The sequence below is a fragment of the Marmota monax genome, unplaced genomic scaffold (assembly GCF_021218885.2).
Source record: "Marmota monax isolate L192 unplaced genomic scaffold, Marmota_monax_Labrador192_F-V1.1 WCK01_AAM20220418_F8-fsc00141, whole genome shotgun sequence".
Classification (NCBI taxonomy): Eukaryota; Metazoa; Chordata; class Mammalia; order Rodentia; family Sciuridae; genus Marmota; species Marmota monax.
This window is the reverse complement of record NW_026692981.1, coordinates 2,166,936-2,191,479: the sequence shown is the minus strand read 5'-3', so window position 1 is coordinate 2,191,479 and position 24,544 is coordinate 2,166,936. Positions and strand designations below refer to the sequence as shown.

The following is a 24,544-nucleotide window of genomic DNA, read 5'->3' as shown; positions in this document are numbered from 1 at the left end:
GCCGAGCTAGGTTGATTTCCTTTTGTCAAATGGTTCCATTTACTAGTTGGTGGCCCAGCTTTAGCCTTCTTAATGGTTTTACCTAGGACACCCAGTATGGCTTTAAATACTACTGAATTTAATGTAGCAACTGTACAAAGAATTACAGGTCATTTCCTAACAAATGTGTAGGGTAGGCATTGTTGCATTCCAAACAAGAGGTCAGACATTGCTTAATTAGTCCAAGGTAAGGCACCTCCTTAAGGATAGATTCTGAGTTTGGATCCAAGTCTGTATCCAAAGGGGATGTTTGTATATCAGGAGCATCGTCCTTCCAATGAATGTGCCTAGACACAGCCAGAAAAGCATCCAAGCAACTGAAAGCTGAGCAGCATGGGCCCCTTGGAGAACCATCTCCCCAGATCCCATGTGTTCTGGAGTTGCCCCGACCTGAAAAACCAGACGGTGACCTGGCAGCTGAGACCCACACCAGCTCACCTAGGAACCAAACACAGGTCCCAGTGATACCGCCAGTTACCACTGACTAGTTCTGCTTCCTCAGATGTTGAAGTATAATATTGGAGAAGCATGTACAGGCAGGCATATAAAGCAGGGTTTACTTAAAAAGCGGTAACATAGGGCTGGAGTTGTGGCTCAGTGGTTGAGCGCTTGCCTAGGGATGCATGAGGCACTGGGTGTGATCTCCAGCATCACATAAAAAATACTAAATAAAAGTATTGTGCCCATCTACAACTAAAAAATATATGTATTTTTAAAAAGCGGGTAACATAGGCTTCTCCCTCCCCTCCCGGGAGGGAGAAGGGGGCCATAGCCGGTATCCTGGAATCCCAAGAAGTGAAGGCGGTCTGGCTTCCTTTGTTCTCTGCTCTCTTCCCCTTTTCTCTCTCTTTCTAGGCCCAGGAGATGCCCAGTGGGATGGCCAAAAGGTGGGAAGCCCTGGGCTGGAGAGGCCTAGTTGGAGTGATCTGGGCAGGAGGGGGAGTAATTTACAACTCCCTGTAGGGAGGGACAGTCCCTGGGGCAGGTTGCCTTAGCAACAGGTAGGAGCAGGGGCAGGTGGTCGTGACAGGGGTGGAGGAAGGCTCTGAAGGAGTTAACACGTCAATCCCTCCGTTCTCCGGGTCCGACCCTTGCCTCCCTGCTGTCTATCTCTGGCTGCACCAGGACCGAGGTGACCGGGACCCGGGACAGGGAGAGGGTGCGGGGTTTCTCCCGCCGCAGCCGGGAGCTAGTATTTACGTACAAATGAACGCCGCACCCCGGGAGAGGTGACAGCTGTCCTTTCCCGCCCCGGCCCAACCTTCCGGGTGGAAGACGCGCTGGGAGCGAAGCCTCGCGGCGATGGCCTCGGGCGCTGCGTCCGCAGCCAGAGGGTGGAGAGAGCGCTGCTCTAGCCTCGGCCCCGGCCGCCTGGTGCTCCGCAGCCCGCGCGTCCCCGCCGCCCGCTCGCTCCGCCCGCTTCCCGCGACCCTGCGCTCCTGTGCGCGCGCGCGCTTGCCTGTTCCTGCAACTGTCGCCGCTGCAGCCTGGGCCATGGCGACCAGCTTTCGGCTGCAGAGCTGCTGGGGCCCCAGCCTCGCGCGGGCGCCTCTAGGCCGCCTCCTCCGCCCCCGCGCCGGCTGCTCGGCGCCGGGCCGGGCCCAGCTCCGCAGCTACGCCGGCGGCCCGGGGGGCCTCTCTGCAGCGCTGCTGCGCACCGAAAGCTTCGTGGGCGGCCGCTGGCTCCCGGCCGCCGCCACCTTCCCCGTGTACGACCCAGCCAGTGGCGCCACGCTGGGCATGGTGGCCGACTGCGGGGTGCCCGAGGCCCGCGCCGCCGTGCACGCCGCCCACGAGGCTTTCTGCAGCTGGAAGGTGGTCTCGGTCAAGGTGAGAGTGCGCCGGGTGCAGGGGGCGAGCGCTGGCCCGGGACCGGAGCCGAGTACCCGGCTTAACTCAAAAGCGAAAACAGCCGCTACATCTCCCTCTCGCCCTCAATTTCCTGGGGTACACACTGCAGAAAGAGCAACAAGAAAGGACACAAACAAGAGATAAGTTTGGAGCTTCAGTGCCAAGCGCTGTGGCGGGCGGTGGAGAATGGCCTCTGCTCTCAAGTCTCCGGGAGCTCACTGTCCAGTAGGGGAGGCAGGGCACTGGCGCGCGACCCCAGGACCAGTCTTGGTGTAGGGTGGTCGGATGAAGCAGTCCGCTTAGGCTGCCTTACAGCACCGCGGACTGGGAGACGGAGGTTTTCTCACAGTTCTGGAGGCTGAAAGTCCAAGGTCAAGGGGACAGCCGGCTTGGTTTCTTCTGGGATCTTGCTCCCTGGCTTGCAGGTCGTATCTCTTTGTGTGATGGCATTCTAATAAGAACACCAGCCCTATTGAATTAGGGCCCACCTAGTAACCCCATGTTAATGTTATCACCTCTTTAAAGACCTTATCTCCACATGCAGGCACGTTGTGATTAGGAGTTCAACATAATGATTGGGAGCAGACCCTTTCAGCCTGTAACATCAAGATGGACCTCACTTAGGTGTGAGACCCAAAGAACAAAAAAAAGGAGCAAGTCAGGAACCTGCCTGTCCTGTTGGCAGAACAGAAGGAGGCACTTTGGCCAGTCAGGACTGCGCAAGGTTAAGAGGCCGGGAAAGAGAACCAGAGGAGGGCCCTGGGTGGTTGGGGACGCAGGGCCCATTCTCAGGACTTTGGGTTTTACTCTGGATGAGGTGGGGGCCATGGCAGGGTTTTAAGCAGAGATATGATCCGATTTAGATTTTGGAAGACGCTCTGGCCATGGTGCTGTGGGACTGAAGGAGGACAGCAGAGGAACTGGAGACCTGTTAGGAGGTGTGCTGGCAGGTTCTGCCTTGATAATGAAATTCGGAGTCAGGCTGATTTTATGAAGAAAAGAGGTTTATTTAGCAGTTTTGGAGGCTGAAAGTCCAAGACAAGGCAGCCCCCATGGACTTGGCCTCTGGTGAGGGACTGATGGCAAATGGCAGTGCCCTAGTGGGAGCAGGTGCAGGAGCAACTGGTTACAGGTCCGGACAGGAAGCCAGAGAGAGCTCGAGGTCCGGCTCACTCTAACCACTCTCCCTTTCAAGAACTTACCCAAGCTCCTAGGAGAAGGGCTTTGATCCCTTCTAAGGGCACGCCTCGGGTGACCTGGGGATCTTCACTAGGGCCCACCCTCTAAGGTCACCACACCGAGGACCCAGCCTCCAGCATGTGGACGACTGGGGGACCAACCACCTGTTGGTGTGATTTAGGTGCAGATGGTGACAAAACTAGACAGAATGGGGAGTGGTGACAAGTGGTGCCATCACGGATGTGTTTTGAAGGTAGAGCCAGCTGTGTTTTCCAGCAGCATATTATGGGATATAAGAGAGAGAAGGCAGTGCTGGACCCAGGACTTTGGGCCTGAGCGACTGGGAGAATGGAGTAACTTCCAGCTGAGATAGTCCAGTGTGAGATGCAGGTCGCCTGGGAGATCCCTAGGACGTGCGAGTGAGGCTGTACCCAGGCAACTGGACATGTCACCTGGAGTTGAAACACAAGCCCTGGGCTCAGATGCATGTGTAGAAGGCACACGTGTGCATCGTGTATGTTCTCGGTTGGTCAGGTCCTCCTCCTACACCCTCTCGCATCATCTGGGTCTCAGAAGGGCTCTACTGTCACAGTGCCGGGTTGCAGGGAGCTCCTTCAGTCCTGTTGGTGGGGGGCAGCCTCAGGGCCAGTGCCAGGGCCTCTGGCTGACATTGGTAGCCTCAACGTGGTGCTGAGAGGGTGGTGTCGGTTCCCTGAGGGCCCGTGGTGGTGGGAGGTGAGCAGCAGAAGCCATGGGGGACAGCAGTGATTCCCCTCCTAGCCTCTGAGGCCTTTCTTCCTGGGTCTGTTCTCCGTGATCCAGGCCTAGGAGCATCCCTGCTTCTTGAACTGGTAGTTACTGGAGGGCTTGTAGGATAATGCATTGATTTCCTACAGCTTCCTAAAAAATTTCCGTAAATTCAGAAGCTTGAAACGATACAAATTTATTCTCATGCAGGTTTTTTTTTTTTGTGTGTGTGTGTGTGTGCATGTGGTGCTGGGCCTTGTGCATGCAAGGCAAGCACTCTGCTAACTGAGCTATGTCCCCAGCCCCTCATACAGTTTTGGAAGTTAGAAGTCCAAAATGCTGGGGAGGGCTTTGTTCCTCCTGGAAGTTCCAAGGGACAATCCATTTCCCTGCCTTTCCCAGCATCTAGAAGCGGCCGGTGCACCTTGACCCATGACCTTCATCCCTCCAGCCTCTGCATCCATTGCCACATAGCGCTCTCCAACATTGACGACATTGACAGTGACCCTTCTGCCTCTCATAGTTCTCCTGACTGCAGTGAGTCCACCCAGATGGTCCGGGATGGTCTCCCCACTTCAGGGTCCTTGATCACGTCTGCAAAGCCCCTTTTGTCATGTCAGGTAACAGTCATCGTTCCAGGGACTGGGGCATGGACATCTTTGAAGGCCGTCACTGTACCCCAACACAGCCAAGTACTGTTCTCGGTGCTGTGCCCGTGTTGGCTTTGGTCCTTTTGGTGGCCCCCTGCAGTAGACTGATTCGTGTCGTGGGTGAGGAGATGGCTGAGAGAAGCCACAGTGCACCATCCTCGCTTCCTCCCAGTGGGGAGCTGCAGTCGGGGCCCCAGGTGCCCGTCCATCATTCCGCCTCTCAGGAACCCTGAGTCTTGCACATCCACACAGCCCCTGGCTCAGATTGTACAAACGGTCTCCATATCAGGATGGTTTAAGCTGGGATTATTCAACTTCTCGCTGGTGTGTGAGTGATGTGCATCCAGTGGACACTGAACTCGGGATTCCGAGTTGTGATCTTCTCCCAGGTGGCCACATGCGGTGGGACACCGTCTCTGATGCTACCGGGCAGCAACAGTGAGCCACATTCCCCAGCAGACATGGTATTCTCCAGCACACTGTGCGGCTCTTTCCCACTTCCACTGGGTTTATGTGTAGAAAGCACAATTATAAATCGAGACGCGTGTGTATTAGTTTTCTACAGCTGCTGTAACAAAAGGCTGTCAACTGGGAAGCTTAAGCAACAGACACTTAGATCTCGGGTCTGGAGGCAGGAAGTCTGAGATCAAAGTGTTGCTGAGTTCAAAGTGTTGAGGGCTGCGAGGGAGGGACTGTTCAGGCCTCTCTGCTGGGCCTGTAGGTGGCCCTTTCCTGGTATCTCTTCACATCGTCCTCGTAGGTGTGTTTCTGTGCCTGTATCCAGACTTCTTTCTGTAAGGTCACCATCCTACTGGATGATCTCATTTTACCTTGAACCTCTCATGAGACCAGTAAGGTCACTAAGGTGTGGGGGTTAGGACTCCACCACCCCTGTTTTGGGCACAGTTATTCACGGCATGCCCAGGGCTCTGCACACCACCTTCAGCTGGCTCCTGCCTGCACAGGTCCATGTGTTCAGTCTGCAGAAGCCCCCCTCCTTACAGGTCCCTCGCTTTTCCATCCTTGTCTTCTTCTGGGACTCGGCCTCAGGTCTATTCAGTAGTTTGTTTACTCAGATATTTAATCTGCTTCTGAGCCAGGCCTCCGAGGCTCTCTCACCCAGAGTAACCCGGGGCACCAGGCCTGTGGTCAACAGATTCTTCACTGGTGCTTCACGGGGGAGCGCGGATAAGATGTAATTACTCTACTGACGCAGCTTTTGCCTCTTCTCCAGGGTTTTGTGTCTTTTACTACAATTTGAATTTTTTCCTCCTAAGATGGGGTCGTCCAGACTGGCTGGTCTGAAACTCCCAGGCCCCAGCAGCCCTCTCACCTGAACCTCTCAAGTAGCTGGGCACCTGGCCCAGCTAAAAAAATAATAATAACTTTTAAAAGTAGGAGACTGTCGCTTCGTGTGGTAAAGTTGATCTTGTTTCCTATCAACAGTGCTAGCTGTCTCCACAAGACTTTTGTGATTTATGGCTCCGAATACCTTGGGTACAACTTAATATTGTCTGTGTCATTACCTATCAAAGAAGGGTCGATACACGTCTCCCCAAGTGTAGGGCTCTCCAGAGAAACAGCCAACAGGACCTAAACAGGGATACATGGGAAGAGAGTTACCGTGAGAACTGACCTCGTGAGGGTGGAGGCCAGGGGTGCCGGGGTGAAGTTCCAGTCTAGAGGCCCGAGAAAGGGGCGTGCCTGCCCCAGGGCGGAAGATGAGGTCCCAGAGACAGTGAGTTGGCCGTTCCTTCCCCTTCTTGCTCTGTCTGGTCCTCGGTGTTGAATGTGGCCCAGGTGCATTGGTGAGGGCCGGCTTTCTTGACCGTCACCAAGTCAAATGCTCCTCTCTTCTGGACACTCACAGCTGTCCGCACCCCGCAGCCCAGCGACACTGGCCCCGGACACAGCCCCTCCCGCCCTGCTGGTGCTTCAGGAGGTCTCTGTCTTGCAGGTGACATTTCATCCCCCTCTGCCTTGCTGTGTTTCAGGAGAGGAGCTCACTGCTTCGGAAATGGTACGACCTAATGATGCAGAACAAGGGCGACCTGGCCAAGCTGATCACAGCGGAAAGCGTAAGTATAGTTCCCGCCACGGCACCCGGACAGACTGTTCCGGAAAGTTCAGACTCGGCCTTTGGGGAGCCTCTCCTTCCCCCAGTGCTGCTCTGGGGCCGGAGAGCACTCGATTCCTTGTCTGCTGAGCAGAGGCCAAGTCCCTGGGCCTGGCGGGCACATCAGTAAAACAAAATTTGTATGTTCTAGTTCATTCTTTGCTGATTTGCAGAAATTGATTTTGTCGGGAGCTACGTGAATACTCCCTTTGCACCCTCCCAGGTCTTCCCTAAGTGACGGCTTTGATGTGTCCTAGATTTTGTGTGTTTCTAAGTGCACAGTAGTTCCTCCCTCGCTGTGAAGAACGATTTCACCCTGGGTTTCCCACTGAGGAGCTCTTGGAAGAAGGAAACCTTAGAAGGCGCAGTGCCAGTTCATCCTAACTTGTAGGCACGTGGAGACCGCGCACGCCCTGGTGGCCGGGGGCCACTCTGCTCTCTGGACTCACCCGTCAGGGGTTTCCCAGCAACTCTGTGTGTCATCATGGGGACTTCTCACTCCCTTGCCACCTTGAAGGATTCAGGAACACCGCCTCGCACTTTTTATCAGGAGGCATGAGCGGGTCCTTTTCTGTCTAGGGGAAGCCGCTGAAGGAGGCAGAGGCAGAAGTCCTGTACTCGGCCCTCTTCCTGGAGTGGTTTTCAGAGGAAGCCCGCCGCATCTACGGAGACGTCATCTACCCCAGCGCCAAGGGCAGGCGGGCCCTGGTGCTCAAGCAGCCCCTGGGAGTGGCTGTAGTCATCACCCCGGTGAGTGAGAGGCAGGAGCAGCAGGCGGGGCAGGTGGGGTGGGCGTGGGAAGTAGTGTTCTTCCTCCTGCCAGGTGAGCGCCTCCAGTTTGATTTCCTGGTTCCTCTGTGGGATGCGGAGGTGTGGGGCCCTCTGTGATAGGCCAGCTGTGGTGACAGGAGTGCGTGTGGAAGGGGGACGGCCTGCAGGAGGACCTGGAGGACCCGGGCTTTGTGACTCAGCATGAGGGCTTCCTCTGGCCTGGCCTAGCGCCTCTGAAGAGATCTGGGAGTCAGCATTTTGTTTGCTTTTTTCTTTGGGGGTGGGGGGGGGGTGCATTACTGGGGATTGAACTCAGGGGCACTCAACCACTTGCCCATGTCCCCAGCCCCACTTTGTATTTTATTCAGAGACAGAGTCTCACTGAGTTGCTTAGCACCTCGCCATTGCTGAGGCTGGCTTTGAACTTGCAATCCTCCTGCCCCAGCCTCCCAGGCTGATGGGATTATGGACATGCGCACTTTTAAATGTGCCTTTGTTTGGAAAATTTTTGTTTAACTTGGGGTTCTCACAGTAGCAGAGCATCTGGGCACTTACCGGCAGGGTTGGAGGGCAGAGGCTGCGAAGTACGGCTCAGCGTCTGCCTGGTTGGGACCGCCACTCGCTGCCTGCATAGCAGCCCTCCCACCCCACTGTCTCAGGCCTTCTCTCCAGTACCTGCCACGGGTCAGGAGGCCACTGTCCCTTCCTGCTCAGCACAGGTGCCTGTGGGATCCTCTTTCCTGCTGGGACTTTGACCTGACGGTTACTGTTTACCAGTCATGTGACCATGGGCAAGTTCTGGGACCGTTGCCTCAGTTTCCCCAAACCTGTAAATGAGGACAGCAGTAACTCTGACCTCATCCAGATGCGATAAGGATTGGATTATGGTTTTGAAGTGCTTAGAACAATAACTGACGTAGATTAACTCTATGTTTGTTTGTCAGAGTGAAATGGCTTTATAGATATGTAGACGTGTATCATAGATATCGTAGCTATCTAGATATGTAGGTGTATATTATAGATTATCATAGCTATCTAGATATGCAGATGTCTCTAGAGTCTACAAAATGTATGCAGAAGGAAGTCATAAATCATACGCCATTTTCAATATCACAACCCTAATATCTCCTGCCAAGGACCTCAGGACAAATCCAGCCTACTGCTTGTGTTTTTAAATAAAGTTTTATTGGGTCACACCATGTCCATTTGTGTACATCTTCTCTTTGGTGACTTTCCTGATGCAACTGCAGAACTGAGCAGTTGGGAAAGAAACTAGATCCCACAACGTCTGAGAACCTTACTGGCCCTCTGCAGAAGACACTGGTCCAGAGAGTTTTGTACTGCGTCATATTCCAAAACTGCTCCCTATCTTTATGAACCTTTCCCTCCTGGGTCCCTCAGGTGGGCGGGGCCAGGTGTTCTGAGGTCACCTGGGCAGCTGGAGAACAGGTTTGCTAGTCAGTTGTGCAAGGGGGTTGTTGACTGACTTCCTGCCCTGCCTTCCCCTGGACTGTCCAGGCAGCTCTCAATGTGTGCTCTGCTCTTTTGATCCCAGTGGAATTTCCCCAGCGCCATGATCACCCGGAAGGTGGGGGCCGCCCTGGCAGCTGGCTGCACCGTGGTGGTGAAACCTGCAGAAGACACGCCCTTCTCCGCCCTGGCCCTGGCCCAGGTGAGCCTCTGAGCTGAGTCCAAAGGGAGCAGGCAGAGCAGTCTGCAGCCTCCTTCTCTGCCTGTGTCTCCCACTGCGTGGTGTTTTAGTCCTCTGGAAGTCAAGTCAGATACTCTTTTTCCAAAAAAAACTAGATGGGGATTTCCTTGTACATTCAGACCATGTGTTCTTTAGGCCACCCTAAAAATGACATTTATCCATCATCTTCATTAAACGGGCACTAAAATGTAGGCATGTCTCACTTTTAGAAGAGCACATACTTTCTCTTTCTGTCTCTTGTTAGTGGGGATGGGACCCAGGGGTACTGTCCCACTGAGCCACAACCCCAGCCCCTCCCCCTCTGACATAAGCATCTTGTGTGCAGCTGTTAGGGTTAATGAGCCAATACTGACACGTCATTAACATATTCAGATTTTCTTAGTTTTCACCTCGTTCTCTTTTCCTGTTCTGGGATCCCGTTCTGGTCACCATGTGGCATTTGGATGTCCCATCTCCCTAGGCCCCTCTGGGCCGGGAGAGTCGCAGTGCCTGTACCCACACTGTCAGGGCCGTGCCCGACAACGCTCCTGCCTGCTGTGTGCAGGGGCCCCTTCATGCTCCTGTCCTCGGCTCTGCAGGCCAAAGATGTCTACTGGACTCTCCTCTGAATTTTCTTTCTTGGGAAAGAAATCCAAGGTTGTTTAAACAGAAGGTGGCATTGAAACTCGTTCCCTAGGAGATTTTATCTTAATGACATTTGGCAGCACATTAATACTGGCATCACTTTAGCACTATGAGTCTTATTTTAGTTCCAAATATAATTGTGGGGGCTGAGATGGAACCGAGGGCCTCACTCATCTTAAGTACGTGCTCTACCAGCAAGTTACACGCAATCCCCTCAAATATGTTTTTTTCTGTCCCAAAGATCAGCTTAAGTTTTCACAGTACCTTTAGATTAAACATCTATTTCTTTCTCTTTTCATTTTTTCCCAGTTTGGTGATTTGTGGCCATGTGTTTCTGTTTCTCTGTAGCTTGCAAACGAGGCCGGGATCCCACCCGGCGTGTACAACGTGGTCCCTTGCTCTAGGTCCAAGGCCAAGGAGGTGGGGAAAGCACTCTGTACTGACCCGCTGGTGTCCAAGATCTCCTTCACAGGGTCCACGGCGACAGGAAAGGTATGCGATTCAAGTCCCAAGGAAAGAAAGTTCGTTCTAGCGTTTTCTTTACGTAGCGTAAAACAGCAGCTTACCCTGAGCACTGTGTGTAGACAGGTCCTAGCTCCAATAACGTCGTGTCTGAGCGCCCCCCGGAGGCCCCTGGCCATGGTTGCATGGTCCTCCCTGTTGGGGTGCTCCTGGGCTCCAGGTCCACAGCAGCTAAGGAGCTGGACAGCAAGCTTCCCGTCACTTCCCCGACTCCTGCCTGCCAAGCGGCTGCAGGCTCTCTGGTGTGTGCTCTCCAATCCTCAGTGCTTGTTTCTTTCACAGTCTGGATTGGCGATTCCAGAAACAGGACTCATGCTGAAATGGGTGTCTTAGAACTGAACAAAGGTGGGCGCAGCCCAAGGGAACTTACAGACGTGGAAACATCTTTTAACAGTTTATTTTTTCCCCTAAATGTTGAGAAGGTCTTTCCTCAAGACACCACGTGTGTGCCTCTGAGTACATTTTTATTTATCCTTCTATGTGTTTTCAAAAGAGAAAACTGTCAGGGCAGAACCAAAGTTGTTGGCGGTGTTTCCAGACAGTGTGCTCCACCCTCCGAGTTCACATGTGCATGAATGCGCATGCACTCCTGCGAGATGTGCCATAAACATACACGTAAACACGTAAAAATGATGCAAACCTAGGCTGAGAGTTTTTATGAAACTGGTCACTTTATAGAAAGCACGAGGAGCAGGGGTGAATAATGCCGATGGTGTAGAATTCCCAACGTAAGCCATTTGTCACCCCATAAACTCACACTCAGGGGTGGCATCTTGGAATTCCATCATTCCTATCAAAACAGGAATCTCAGGTCCATAAACTGCCTGCAGACGTCACTATGAGGTGGCCGGAGAGCCGGGGACGAAGGGCTGCCAACCTCTGCCGTTCCACCCTGAGACCCAGGAGCTGGGCAGCAGCACCCACCCCTGGGGGCTTCTCCAGTGACTCAGCGACGTCGTCACCTGTCCGGGCTCCAGGAAGCCTCCAAGCTGGGTCCCGCCAAGCCCGGCTCTGCATCTCTTCTCCCAACACAGCCATCTGCCTCAAGTGACGCAGGGAAAAGTGACAATATGGCCAAAACAATGACGGGGCTGGTGTTGCCCACTGGTCCAGCACCGATCTGCAGTCTAGTGCCTCCCTGAAGTGACCTCACAGACCGTCAGCACTGACCCCTGGTCCTCGGGCGCAGTCTTGCTGTCCTCTGGGGCACAGGGTGACCTCTGTTGGACAAGCCTGAGCTGCGCCCACCTCCTTCTCAGGCAGCTGCCTCCCCTGGCCCTGCTGAGGGACAGCACTCAGCACCTGGCCTCTGCCACACAGAGAAGGGACAGGAGCAGTCACTGAGGGAAACGGAACTTCCCGGCTGGCCGGTGAGGTGACCCAGGCATAGAAGGGAGCCGGACCAGTCACGTCCCTCCTGGGGAGGTCGGCAGTGGGAACCGGGCCAAGAGGACTCACTAGGAGGGGCAGGGGTTGGGGCAGTCCTGGGGGCTGTGGCCGGCCAGAGCAGGCAGCCATGCTCCGGGAGGTGGAGGCCGAGTCGGGAGAAGATGCTGTCAGAGAACTCAGAGCAAGCGATGTGGGGGACAGGCACCACGGGAAGGGCCTGTGCCCAGGGCTGGTGGAGGTGACATGGAGGCCCAATGGGGACCCCGCAGTGAGGATCCTCATCACACTGGTGCAGATTCAGCATTTCTTAAGGATTCAAAAGGGAACTTGGGTCCGCTGACGAAGTCTGTTTGATCTTTCAACTTGTGCTGCTTGTTGGATGGCAGCTCCTGGGTGGCACGTCTGATGGCTAGAATGGCACAGAACAGAACCAGGGCAGGTGCAGCTGTCATACATTCTGGATTTCTACTGGGGCCTCAGCATGCACGTCACAGGGGGCTGTGTCCGAGAGCAGCCTGGGTCTGTGAGCACCACCCATGCCCCTGAGCCGTCTCGAGCATTGCTCTTTCTCAGCTTTGACTGAACCAAGACCTATGTCTTGTCATAAAGAATTTCAACATCCTGAGCAGCTTCTCAGCCCTTGAAATCTCTTATTGGATATTGAGTCTAATCGTTGTATCTACCAAAAGCCTTACACTGGTGCATTGAGCTGACAGGTCTACAAATTTATCCTGAGGGATTAGTCACAGTGCTTTTAAGTAGCAAGGAATTGGAAATAACCTGGATGTCCAGCAGATGGGGGTGGATAAATATGCTATGGTACAACCATACAGGGGAATACTAGGCAGCCATCTAAAGGAATGTTCTGGAAACAGGCATGCTGACATGAGAAGATTTGCATAAGCAGGTACTACATTGAAGGGGCAAGATGTACAGAGTTATGAACATGTTAAGAAGTTCCCTAGGTTGGTTGGAAAACTATTTCTTTTTAACCATATTCTGTGTTAAAAAAGTACGTATGCATGGATTTGGAATACATACCAAACTGTTTCCAGTGGTAATCCTTAAGTTGTGGCATTCTGGGTGGTTTTATTACCCTGTTCCTGTGTTCCGGATTTTAAGATGCAGCCGCAGCTGTGTGGCTCAGACAGCAAGACGTTAGCCCTGGACCTTGAGAGCCTGGCGCTACCTGGTCTCCGACCCCTCCTCCCCTCTATAAGTAATTATTTATAGAGCTGCTCTTGTCTTCCCCGGGCTCTTCATCAAGTACAAGCAAATAGGAACGCACACTCTCATTTCTCCCTCTCCTTGTGCGATCGTCTTTCCAGACGCGCCGCGTGCACCCTCTTTTCTTCTTGGCTGGGTGGCTTTGTAGACGAAGGCTGAGCGCCTGGCAGCTGACTGGTGCTCACCACCCTCTCCCCCGCCTGCAGGTCCTGCTGCACTATGCCGCGGACTCTGTGAAGAGGGTCTCCATGGAGCTGGGCGGCCTTGCCCCGTTCATTGTCTTCGACAGCGCCAACGTGGACCAGGCCGTGGAAGGGGCGCTGGCGTCCAAATTCAGGAACGCTGGACAGGTGAGTCCTGGGGCGTTACTCGGGGTTTGAGGGAGCAGGTGTGTGTGTTCCCCTCTGCTGCCTCCTGAATCCCACACCACTCATTCTCATTTGATTATTCGGGAGACATTTAGGAGGCACCTTCTTCCTAGGGACTGCGCCAGGCATGGATAGTCCAAAGGGAAGGGAGGCAGGCTCTAGCTTCAAGAGCTTCCTGGACCCTGATGGTTCTTGTTCTCCTCTCTCTGCCCTTTCAACCTGATTGCTTTCATAGGTTTCCGTCCAGTGAGGGCCTGTCTTCACTTAACTGATGCAATCATCTCAGATGCGAAGCAGCCTTTAACAGCCAAGATCTGAGGCCCAAAGTTTTATTTCTTGGTACTGGAAATTGAACCCAGGAATGCTTAACCACTGAGCCACGGCCCCATTCCTTTTTATTATTTTTATTTTCTATTTTGAGACAAGGTCTCCCTAAGTTGCTTAGGGCCTCACTAAGTTGCTGAGGCTGGCCTTGAACTTATGATCCTCCTGCCTCAACCTCCCGAGTGACTGGGAGTGTAGGTTTGCACCAGTGCACCCAGATAGTCCCTTAGTCTTAAGAGAAAGAAGTTAGAAAAACGTCAGGACAAAACCTGGAGAAATTCACAGCCCTGCTGCCTCCAAAGACCTGCCTGGGCCTCATTCTTCCTGAGACGGGGCATCAGAGGTACCAGATGCAGGACACAGGGGCAAAGAGCCGGACTGTGCCCGGACATGTCTTGGGAGAGTGGAGGCCAAGCTCACATCGGACAGGAAACCCTGGAATCTCAGATCTGGCAGGGACCTTTCAAGTCATCTGATGTAGGTCTTGCATTTTCCAGATAAGAAACTAAAACTGGGGGTGGTGGCTGTGGCTCAGTGGTAGAGCACTTGCCTAGCATGTGTGAGGCACTGGGTTCCATCCTTAGCACCACGTAAAAAAATAAAAATAAGGATATTGTGTCCACCTGCAACTAAAAAAAATTTCAAGAAAAGAAGAAAGAAACAAACTGTAAAAAGACTGGGTAACTGAAGGGTCACTGAGCCAGTGATCCTACCCTGTCCCCTACTTCTATCCATGTGGTTGCATGGAGTCTGGCTTCTTAACAAGTACTCTTAAGCATTTGGCCTTAAAAGTATCATCAGTAAACTTGGTGCAGGGGCACACACCTGTAATCCCAGGACTCAGGAGGCTAAGGGAAGAGGATCCCAAGTGAAGGCCAGCCTTGGCCATTGTCTCGAAAAATGAACGGCACTGGGGATGTGGCACAGTGGTCGAGTGCCCTGAGCTCAAATGCCAGCATTTAAAGTAGATAAATGAACATGTGCATCACCAATAAGCACTTTTAAATGTTTCTCCAGAAACAGAGTCAGGGTTCCGGAAGGTCCCGTGTGAGAATGGGTGCTGTTTGCTGCTCCCTGTGCACAGCCTGCACCTCGCTGTGGCCTCGAGCGTACCTCCCCCTTCACATGTCAGTGCAGATGCGTTCAGAGCCCGGCCGGTTCCCTCTGCAGACACAGAATGCCACCTGCCCAGCCTCCAGTGGCCTGTGCGCTGGTCTCTGGACCCGAGCGCCCTGGGAGGTGGGCCCTGGGAAGTGGTTCCACAGCGAGGCGGCAGGCGGCAGCAGCGAGGTTCCTGGTTGGACCGACCGCTGACCCGGGGCCGGTTTTCCTCTTCCATCTAGACCTGTGTTTGCTCCAACCGATTCTTGGTGCAAAGGGGGATCCACGACTCCTTTGTCAAAAAGTTTGCCGAGGCGATGAAGGTGAACCTGCGTGTGGGCAATGGATTTGAGGAGGGGACCACCCAAGGCCCCCTGATTAACGAGAGAGCAGTAGAAAAGGTGAGTCCGCCTTCGTCGGTGGGAGTGACTTCTGCGCTTTCAAATCCAGAGCCTGGCTGAGCAAGTCGCCTGAGTGAGGTGGGGAGTCGGCAGTCCCACGGCTGGCACATCCCTGGCCCTCGGCTTCTGTGGCTGTCACGATGGGGGTCCATGGATCCTGTGAGATCCACCGAGGGTCCTCCCGGCCCGCCTGAGCTTTCCACCACAGAGGGGTCAGTGACTTTGGCTCCTAGGACACGCACGGGTTACTGCTGGTCTAGTGAAGGCAGCTTATCCTCGTTCAAATCCTAAAAGTGATGATTGTCACCCACTGCTGTGCCTTTTACGACTGGAGCTGCCTGGCCCCCCCAGGGTCCTGAGGTTGATGTGTCTACCCAGGGCCCTGGTTTTGGGTTTAGCTGGGTTCTGCTGGTGCTGGGGTGGAACCCAGGGCCTTAAACATGCGGGGAAGTACTCTCCACCGAGCTGCGCCCAACCCAGCAGTGGGTCTCAGTGCCTCAGGTGGTGCTGATCCAGCCCTCTGGGAGCCAGCTTGGGAGTGATTTTTCCCCCAGTGAGTGTGGCGCCGTGGCCCTGGACGGTGCCGTGCGCGGGGACTTCCCAGTGAGTGTGGCACCGTGGCCCTGGATGATGCTGTGCCCTGGGACTTCCCAGGACCTGTCGCAGGATTTCCATCTCAGTGGAAGGAGGCTGGGTACAAAGGGCGCTGTTCAGAAACAATCTGTGGGGCTAGGATGGAGCTCTGTGACAGAGCCCCCGGCCAGCATGCAGGGGGCCCTGGGTTCCATCACCAGCACCACAAACAATAAACAAAAATAAAGGGAAACAATGTGTCGGGTTGGCTTTGGCCGGACAGACCCTCACAGACCGTTATGGAGTAGATCCCGAGGAAAAGACTTCCATGACACTTCAGAAAAGAGCAGGAAAGGGCCCATGGAGGACAGGGTAGGGGAGAGGGTGGGGCTGGGTTGGTAAGCAGAGTTGTGTCCCAACTCCAATCCTGGAGCAGGCCCCGCGCTAATGGGCACACTGTGAGGGCGCTGCAGGACGCGCCCAGGCCTGTCTGATCTCTTCTGAATCTGAGCTGGGGGAGGGCTCCAAGGGGGCAGAGGCTGTGAGGGACCTCTGTGGGCAGCAGGCTGAGTCCGCACACGTGGGGCAGATGGAGGGACCCAGAGGCGCGTTTGGGATGTGGCCTTCTGGAGTGGAGTGGGGTAGAGGAGGGAGGGTGAAGCAGGTGGACGCACCAGGGCCCTTCTCTGGGTCATCGCACTCCACCCCTCCCCGCACAAGACGGCCCCTTGGCACTTCTAAGGTCACGCAGTCTGCGCCCCTTGGCACTTCTAAGGTCACGCAGTCTGCCTTGAGGGATGTGACTGCACTTAGAATGTGCCAGAACAAAACGAAGGTGCTGCCCAGACTGGAGCTGCACAGAGTGTGGGAAAGCCCAACCCAGGAGACTGCGGCGGAGGAGTGCGTCCCAGGTGCGGGGCGGGCAGGCGGCCGGGGCGGGCAGCGGGTGAGGGCCTGCGCCCAGTGAGCCATTGCTCTGCAGAGCGGTCCCCGAGGGCCTGGGCGGTTCTGCTCGGCCTCTGAAGGTGAGGGGAACCGGTCACTGCTCTCTGGGGCTCAGACGTTCGTTCTAAGAAGTGGTGTCATTTGGAAGGTGTCCTCCAGCAGCCCCCCAAGCGTCCTCTTTCCCGTCACACAGGTGGAGAAGCACGTGAGCGATGCGATTTCCAAAGGGGCCACCGTGGTGATGGGCGGGAAGCGACACCAGTTTGGAAAGAACTTCTTTGAGCCCACGCTGCTCAGCAGTGTCACCAGGGACATGCTTTGCGCTCACGAAGAGACGTTCGGGCCTCTGGCACCAGTTATCAAGTAAGACCCAGCCCACAGGAGGCCCCGGGAGGGAAGGGAAACTGCAACCTGGGGAGAGATGGCCGAGCTAGTCAGAGGGCCAGGGGGGCCGCGGGGTGCGGGGGCCGCGAGGCCCAGAGCTGCACTGAGCAGATTGCCGCGCAGGCTTCAACGTTTAAACTTAGGAAACAGAATTTACCTACTTCTTTCTGCTGAACGTCCTCCTCCTCCTCCTCCTCCTCTTCTTTCTGTCGCTGTTGGTACTCAAGATTTAACCCAGGGGTGCTTTACTCCTGAGCTATGTCCCAGCCCTTTTTATTTTTTATTTTGAAACATGGTCTAACTAAGTTGCTTAGGGCCTTGCTAAATTGCTGAGGCTGACCTCAAATTTGTGATCCTCCTGCCTCAGCCTCCTGAGCTTCTGGGATTACAGGAGTGCACCACTGCACCCGGCCTTCCTCCTCTTCTTAATGGAGAATGTCCTCTGAGGGCTCTTCCATGGCAGTCTGTAGGGAATGGACACTCACGTGACCTCCCGTGATCTTTCACCTCATGTTGACGAGTAAATAGTGGCTGGTGTGGGTGAAATTCTAGGTTCCACACTGAACTGGCGCTCAGGCCTCTTGACCTCCACAGCTGTGGCTGAGAGACGCCATTCTGCCCCTTCCTCCTTGAAAGGGACCCACCTTTTCTTCCTGGGGACCTGGAGGCGTTCTCTTGGCCCCTGATACCCTCATGGGTGCTGCAGTGACTCGGGTTTGGTGCCCGGGGCTTCTTCAGGCTGCGTTCTGATGCCTTTCTTTGGTATCTAAGGTGTCTGTTCAGTCCTGCTTCTCCCTGCCTTGTCCTTCCTGCCCTGACCCTGTGACCCACACGCCCCGACTCACTTCACTCCAGCCCTGCTGCCGCCCACGAGGCCCCTCCCTCCGCAGGCCTGGGGTTCAGGGGCACCCGGCTCTTCCAGCTGGTGCCCTCAGTCCCCACCTGGCCAGCCCTCTCCCCACCCCGGCTCCTCTTGCCTCGCTGCTCTCTCACCTGCTGTAGGTCTGTCCTTTTCTGACATTGTCACCTGCTGTCTTCTGGGGTCTTCCCTTCCTCTGATGTCTCGTGACTTTCTCTGTGAGCTCATCTCTCGCCCCTTGCTTGGGCTGTGGTCAAAGCTCAACCTCTGTTTGTGCTCAGGCCTGGAGGCAAAGCCCTGCACCTCAGGGAGGGGGAGGACGTCTTGTGTTAAATCCCCAGTCGACACCCCTGCTCCTCGCGACCCCCCAGGGCTATTTTGCAGTTGCCTCTAATGGACCAGGGAAAGGAGCCTGCTGGCCTCTGCCTGTTTTGCACTGGCTGGTGTGCCAGCTGGGCTGGGCACTGGCTGGGTCCCTGCTGCCCCTGGGTACCTAGCACGGACCCAGAGCCAGGCCTGCAGATGGGACCAGCTCACAGTCACAGGAGTCGGGGAGGTGCAGCCCACGCCCGCTCCCCAGGCCATGTTCTCCCCAGGCCATGTTCCCCCCAGGCCATGTTCCCCCCAGGCCATGTTCCCCCAGAACTGTGCCCGGAGCCGTGCCCTGAGCTGCTGTGGAGGCGTTTTGTGAGCCCTGGTTTCTGTCCCTCCTCGGGCACTTCCATCTTTGGCCCTCAGCCGAGCTCCCCCGGCTGTGCCGTCCTGTCCAGGGCCCGGGGTCTGTCTTCTCTCCCCCCTGCCAGCCTGCTGCCATCTTGCTCGTGAAGTTTCTCCACTGTTGGAGAAAAGGGTCACTTCCTTGTTTTAATGACGACGTTTTCCCAGGAATGAGGACTGGACGCTTTCTCAGGAACCCGGAAGGGTGCCTTGGCTACAAACGCAGGCTGTGCCGCCTCCTCCCAGCACCCCCGCGGCCCGCCCCCAGGTTAACTCTTCTGGGTCAGCTGTGCCCAGCCACCAGCCCTGCAGAGACTGCGGCCCGCCGCGCTGACAGACTTCTAAAATTAGAATCGGGATGCTTAGAAACTGTGGCAGTTGCAATTCTGGAGTGACAGAAAATTGCCACTCCAGTCTTGTTCCGAAATAAAACGATGGCGCTGGGAGAGCCCACGAGGGCCCTGACACGGCTCATCAGAGAGGAGCGACGCTGGGCCCAGCACCACGGCGAGCTCCGTGGTGACGGGTGGCAGAGCCCATTGAGAACCTGGCCTGGGTCTCTGAAGGGGGCTTTCTGCCCTGTTGGGCCTGCTTCTGCGCAGCGTGGTGGTCACCCCTCTGGGGAGCCCCCAGGCCAGGACTCCCTTCCCGTGGGACGCTGTTTGGTGGTATTCCCTGCCTCGATGTTTCCTTTTCTCCTACAAGAGACGAGGGTCCACTGGAGGGTGCTGGCCGTGAACGCCGAGTGGCCTCGGTGATCGCTGCTGCTCTCTGCCCTGGGGTCCCTTTGCGGAACTCGGACCCCTTGCCCTGATCTGGGAAAGAGATCGGGGTTCTTCATTCTCCCCCTAGAGTTTGCTCCTGACCGACTTTACCTCCGGCAGGTTCGACACGGAGGAGGAGGCCATCGCCATTGCCAACGCCACCGAAGTCGGGCTGGCAGGTAGGTGTCTGCCTGGTCTGCCCCGTCATTCCTGGGCTCCAGCAAATGCCACCCAGTCTCAGACACCACCAGTGGGTGGGCTTCCAGAGGGACACTTCAGCAGGGTGTGTGTGTTTTCCAAGTGGCGAGGGTGGCTTTGTGCTGGTCTCGTCTCTCTGTCCCCCGTGGCCCACATTTGGGAGCCGTGATTGGAGCTGGGGAGCAGTGGAGAGGAGACCCGTGCAGGCGTTGAGGGTGGAGGCCACACGCACCTCCAAAGTCTCGGGTTCTCAGAGGCACGATGCCCAGAAACGCCAAGCGCTCTCTCTTCGTTTGGCCCCACGCCTAAAGCCCGCACCACTAGGTGACCTCCGACCCTGGGCATCGGCAGGAAGTGTGGCGGACACAGGAAGGAGCGAGAGCATCTGCAGCTGGCCTCGTGGACGGCTGTGCTCAGTCTAGACATGGCCAGGTGCCACAGCATGTCCCTGTAACCCCGGGAAAGTCAGCGTTGGCGTCCACAGTGAGGCCGAGCTTCCTGGAGGACGAGCCGTGGCGCTGCGGATGCCCCTTGTAACGGGAGGAAGAATAAGCCTCTGTGGGTCTCCTGGCCGCGCCGCACCCAGGTCAGCTCCACGGTCACTGGAGCGAGGCGTCTGCCCTGGGCTTCCGGAGCACGTTCCGTCCTCCCTCTTCCCTCCCGGTGGGATGAAGGTGGAGGAAGCCTCGCGCCGAACGAGGTCGAGAACGAGGGGCAAGGTCACCGTGCGGTTTGTGGGGGAGAGAGCCGGGCAGAGGGAACCCGGGAGGTCAGGAGCAGAGTAAGAAAGGGTGGGAGGACTTGGTGGGGAGTTCGGAGACGCGGCTAGTGACGGGCCTAAGAGGTGCAGCCCCCGTGTGGAGGGCTGACTGCTCAGTGAGGAACAGAGCCGTGTTGCATGGACGACGAGGAGGGGAGGGGGTGTGGCAGGGAGTGTGCGGCCACCTAGCTGCTGTGCGGGATGGCGAGGACAGAGAGAGCCCGGCCAGCGGGGAACAGAAGCAAAAGGCGATTTCCCGGTGCCAAGATGAGGGGGCACGGGACCCACTGGGCTTTGCCAGGGAGCAGGGAGGACTCGGGCAAACAGTGGCCAGTGGGCCTCAACTTCAGTCGTGTCTCTGATGGACGCTCCACGGGTCACCTGTGTCCTTTCATCCCGCCACAGGCTACTTTTACTCTCAGGACCCTGCCCAGATCTGGAGGGTGGCAGAGCAGCTGGAGGTGGGCATGGTTGGCGTGAACGAGGGGCTGATTTCCTCCGTGGAGTGCCCTTTCGGCGGGGTGAAGCAGTCTGGCCTGGGGCGCGAGGGCTCCAAGTACGGCATTGACGAGTACCTGGAAGTCAAGTACGTGTGCTACGGAGGCCTGTAGCTCCTCGCTTGTTGGAGATCAGTAAAGGAGGCTGACCCACACTCGGGACCTGCCCTCCATTCATTAAGTGGCTCGGCCATTAGTCATGACTTCTCACGCGCAGCCAGTCTTCGTGATCTTTAATCAGAGGCAACCCCCACCCCGCCATCTCCTAACGAGGGACCAACACAAGCCGCCCACCTGTGGCTGCAGACCCCAGAGAGCCAGGCCGGGGTCTGCAGAACAAGCCGGAGGACTCCACGTGACCCCTCCACCTGAGGGCAAGGCGCAGTGCCCAACAGATCCGCCCTTCGGGGCCACATAGCCAACCCCCGCCTGGCAGGGGGTAGTGCTGGCTATCAGCGTGAGCCCAGAGCGCTTGCAAGGAGCCCCGGAGTACGATCAGCAGTGGGCTGGGCCCAGTATCCCCTTCCCCAGCCAGCTGAGCACTGGAGGTACTGTGTGTCCAGAGGGGCTGCGGCCGAGGCTGGTGGGTCACCGTTGAGAGCGTTCCACTGCAGCGTGATCGCCTGTTCCACCGTGTGGCGCAGGAGCGCGTCTGTCCCAGGTCCGTGTGTAGACGGGAGCCTTCCTTGCGCCTGGTCCTGCCTCAGCTTCACGTTGCTCCCCAAGCCCACTCTGAGAGCAGGATCGGCGGAGGCGGCTCGTGCAGTGGAGCCTGGCCGTCCCCTCCTGCTCCTGCCCAGGAGCACACCTGAGTCCAGGTCGGCGTCACGCAGGTCACCTGGGCCTGAGCGGAAGTGACTTGCAAGACAGGGAATGTGCAGGGTAAGCACCGGAGCCACCTGTGAGCAGCAGCACTGCCCTGCCCTGGGCCCAGAGAGGCGCACCCACCCACCCAAGCCCAGCCCGTTTGTCCTGGTGCCGTGCACTCTTGCACTTTCAACGGGAAAAAGCACCTTCACCACCGTAATCTGGAAGGAACAGAAGGTGCCAATCCACGGTGTGGAGGAGGTGCAAGGCCTAGGATTTCAGGCACCTTTTACCTAGTAACCCCACTTGCAATTCAGCATACGAACTACCCCTCCAATTCCCTGTGACTGGTGTTGGTGCTCACTCTGAAGGGAACACTGGCCGTTCCAGCTCCTTCCTCCCCTTCTCTTTATGCGTAGGGGCCCCTCAGGTCACTGGGTAGTAGCAGGGAGACATGAATGAAAACAGTGCTGGATGCAGCTGCTCCTGAGCTCCACCCAGCACCCTTCACTAAGCACAGGCAGCTGCAGCTGAGTAACCAAGTGCAGAAAGTCGCTTGCACGCAGGATGCTTCCAGTCCTGCAGCTGCTGCACACCTGGCTAGGGTAGTCCTTGCCATGTGCCCAACCCCAAAGGAGAATCAGAACTCTTCCTTCTAGTGACACTGCCCAGGCCTGTCAAGAGGCACGCCCAGCACGTTGACAGCTAATTTCTGCTCCTCGCTGTACAGTGTTTGGTGGTTTTATAGAACGCCCTCATTGCTTAAGATTCCTGTGCGTCCATCCTTTTTCTATTAAGAAAGCAAATGCCCTGGTGTTGTTTTTAGAAGTAGAATACCAATGCTGAAATGTCCAGAGGAGAACCTTAAAACACACTTTCAACCCTGTAAGCAGGGAGAAATTCTGAGTTTTCTTGCATATTTGGCCTGCTAGATACATAGATCGAGGCCAGAGACTCACTGTAATCTCCATGATCAATTCTGTAGTTAAATAGTTTGGGGTGGGGCTGGGGTTGTGGCTCAGAGGTAGAGCCCTGGGCTAGCATGTGTCAGGCACTGGGTTTGACCCTCAGCACCTTGTAAAAAATAAGATAAAGGTATTTTTGTCCACCTACAATTAAAAAATATTTTTTAAAAATAGCTTGGGGTGCTGGGAACTTTGACTCAGTGGTAGAGCTCAGCATTAGCTGCTTGAGGCCCTGGGTTCAGTGCCCAGCACCATCAAAAGGAAAAAAAAAATTTTTTTTTGAAAAAGAAATAACTTACTGTTAAGTAAAATGGTTCTGGGTTGCGGGATAAAAGAGAAGTGTGTGGGTTTTAGGGTTTTGTTTGTTTTGGGATGGGGTCTCACTGTGTTGCCCAGGCTGGCCTCAAACTTCAGGGCTCAAGTGATCCTCCAGCCGCAGCCTCCCAAGTAGCTAGGACTCAGGCCTGCGCCATCACGTCCATCTAAAAGTCATTTTAAATGAATGTTTTGTTAGTTTTCAGAGTCCATCAGTGGAATCTTTCTGGAGCACAGCCACAGCCGTCCTTTGTGTTGTGGTCTGTGACCTCTGGCCTGGCAGGGCTGAGCAGGAGAAGGTGGTGAGCCTAAATAGGGGCCGTACGACCTTCCTGAATTCACAGCACCGTTGGCAGCCCCCAGGTGCCGTGGGCTTCTCTCCTGGCTCCCCTGGGTTCTCAGCAGGGACTCCCCAGCAGTTACCTCCTGACTCCAAGGCCTTGAAGGGACACCTCTGACTTCCTTCCTCCAGCTGGGCAGGTTCCCCCCTGTAAGAGCTGATCCTGTCTGTGCCTCTGTCCGTGTGGATCTTTATTTTTAAAGAGGGCTGCGTGAAAATAAAGATCAGAAGCACCACGTGGACAAGCCTATTTTACTTTGAACCGACACGTGAACTTGAACCTGAAGTTCAAGTTCTGTGGGACTCTTTCCCCTGAAGGCAGGAGGTGGTATAATTAATTACCCTCCATCAGCTAGTTCCTTAGCACTTTACTTGAATAATACTTAATGCTGTGATTGTGCCATGCTAAACTTTGTGGGCTAAAACCAGGGAGTAAGTGTTAGTGTGAAATACGTAAACCCTTTGGTTTCTAAACGTGTGCACATGACTTATTCTCTGCTTCTTGACGGCGTACGCCTCACTCTCCAGCCAGCAGACTTCACATGTGTTGCCAATAAATGCTGAATTCGCACAGCTTCCCTCGAGTGTTGACAGGTCTGGTTGTTTGTTCAGTTCTTTCCCTTGGCAGGTCACTGTTTTTACTGGACAGTCCTGGGCCAGCGTGGATGTAGTAGATAACGCTCCTTCCCTGGAGACCGCTCTCCACTGAACCTCTGAAGGTGGGGCTTTGTGCTTAGGCATGTTTGCTGACCTGGTCTGAGAATCCCCGCGGCAAGTCAGGTGCTGCCCGGATCCGCCCGTCTGTCTTCCACACACCCCACTACCAACCACTTGTTCAAGGGCTGTTTCTGGTTTGGGTTGGGGAAAGCACACGGACTCCATGGTGTCCACGTGTGACCTCTGTATGTGACTAACAGTGCCCTCGGTCTGTTTTCTGATCTAAAACAGCACCACAGATGGGACAGATTGCATAGCTCATTTTGGCTCTGGTCCAAGTCTGGTCCAAGGTCAAGGGCTGCATTTCGTGATGGCCCTGGGGGCAGAGTTCCTGGCAGAATGGGTATGACATGACAAGTGACCTACCCAAGCTGGCTTTTAGAGCAGACGTGCAGAGCAGTCCACCCTGGAGGGCAGAGCCCCAGTCACGGGGTCCCCCTCTAGGCCTGCAGGGCCCTGCCTCAGTGTCCCATCTCAGTCCTCCCCCTGTGCACACGGCCCGCCTCCTGGAGCACTGGGGAGAGAACGTCCCCTGTGAGCTGGAGGAGCCCTTGACAACCCGCGTCAACACCCCTTCAGTTCCAGGAACGGGTGTCGACCCGCCTTCCATTGCTGAGGCAAACACCCAAGGTAACCAACAAGAGGAAGGATCTTTGGCTCACAGTTTCAGAGGCGCCCGTCCA

The 24,544-nt window shown here is 55.5% G+C and overlaps 1 protein-coding gene across 2 annotated transcripts; it reads left to right on the top strand.

Annotated features, from left to right (window-relative positions):
• Positions 1–1,326: 1,326 nt before the first annotated feature.
• On the top strand, positions 1,327–23,728 carry Aldh5a1 (aldehyde dehydrogenase 5 family member A1). Of its 2 annotated transcripts, none has more exons than XM_046452500.2 (10): positions 1,327–1,869; positions 6,461–6,544; positions 7,162–7,332; positions 8,909–9,025; positions 10,037–10,180; positions 13,033–13,176; positions 14,862–15,020; positions 16,732–16,901; positions 19,383–19,441; positions 20,626–23,728. In XM_046452500.2, exons 1-10 carry the CDS (start codon positions 1,342–1,344, stop codon positions 20,829–20,831), a joined length of 1,782 nt encoding a protein of 593 aa, XP_046308456.1. In that variant the 5' UTR covers positions 1,327–1,341; the 3' UTR covers positions 20,832–23,728. The 2 variants fall into 2 exon arrangements, with proteins under 2 accessions (XP_046308456.1, XP_046308457.1); XM_046452501.2 differs by lacking the exon at positions 20,626–23,728 and adding an exon at positions 19,772–20,591.
• The last annotated feature ends 816 nt before the right edge of the window (positions 23,729–24,544 follow it).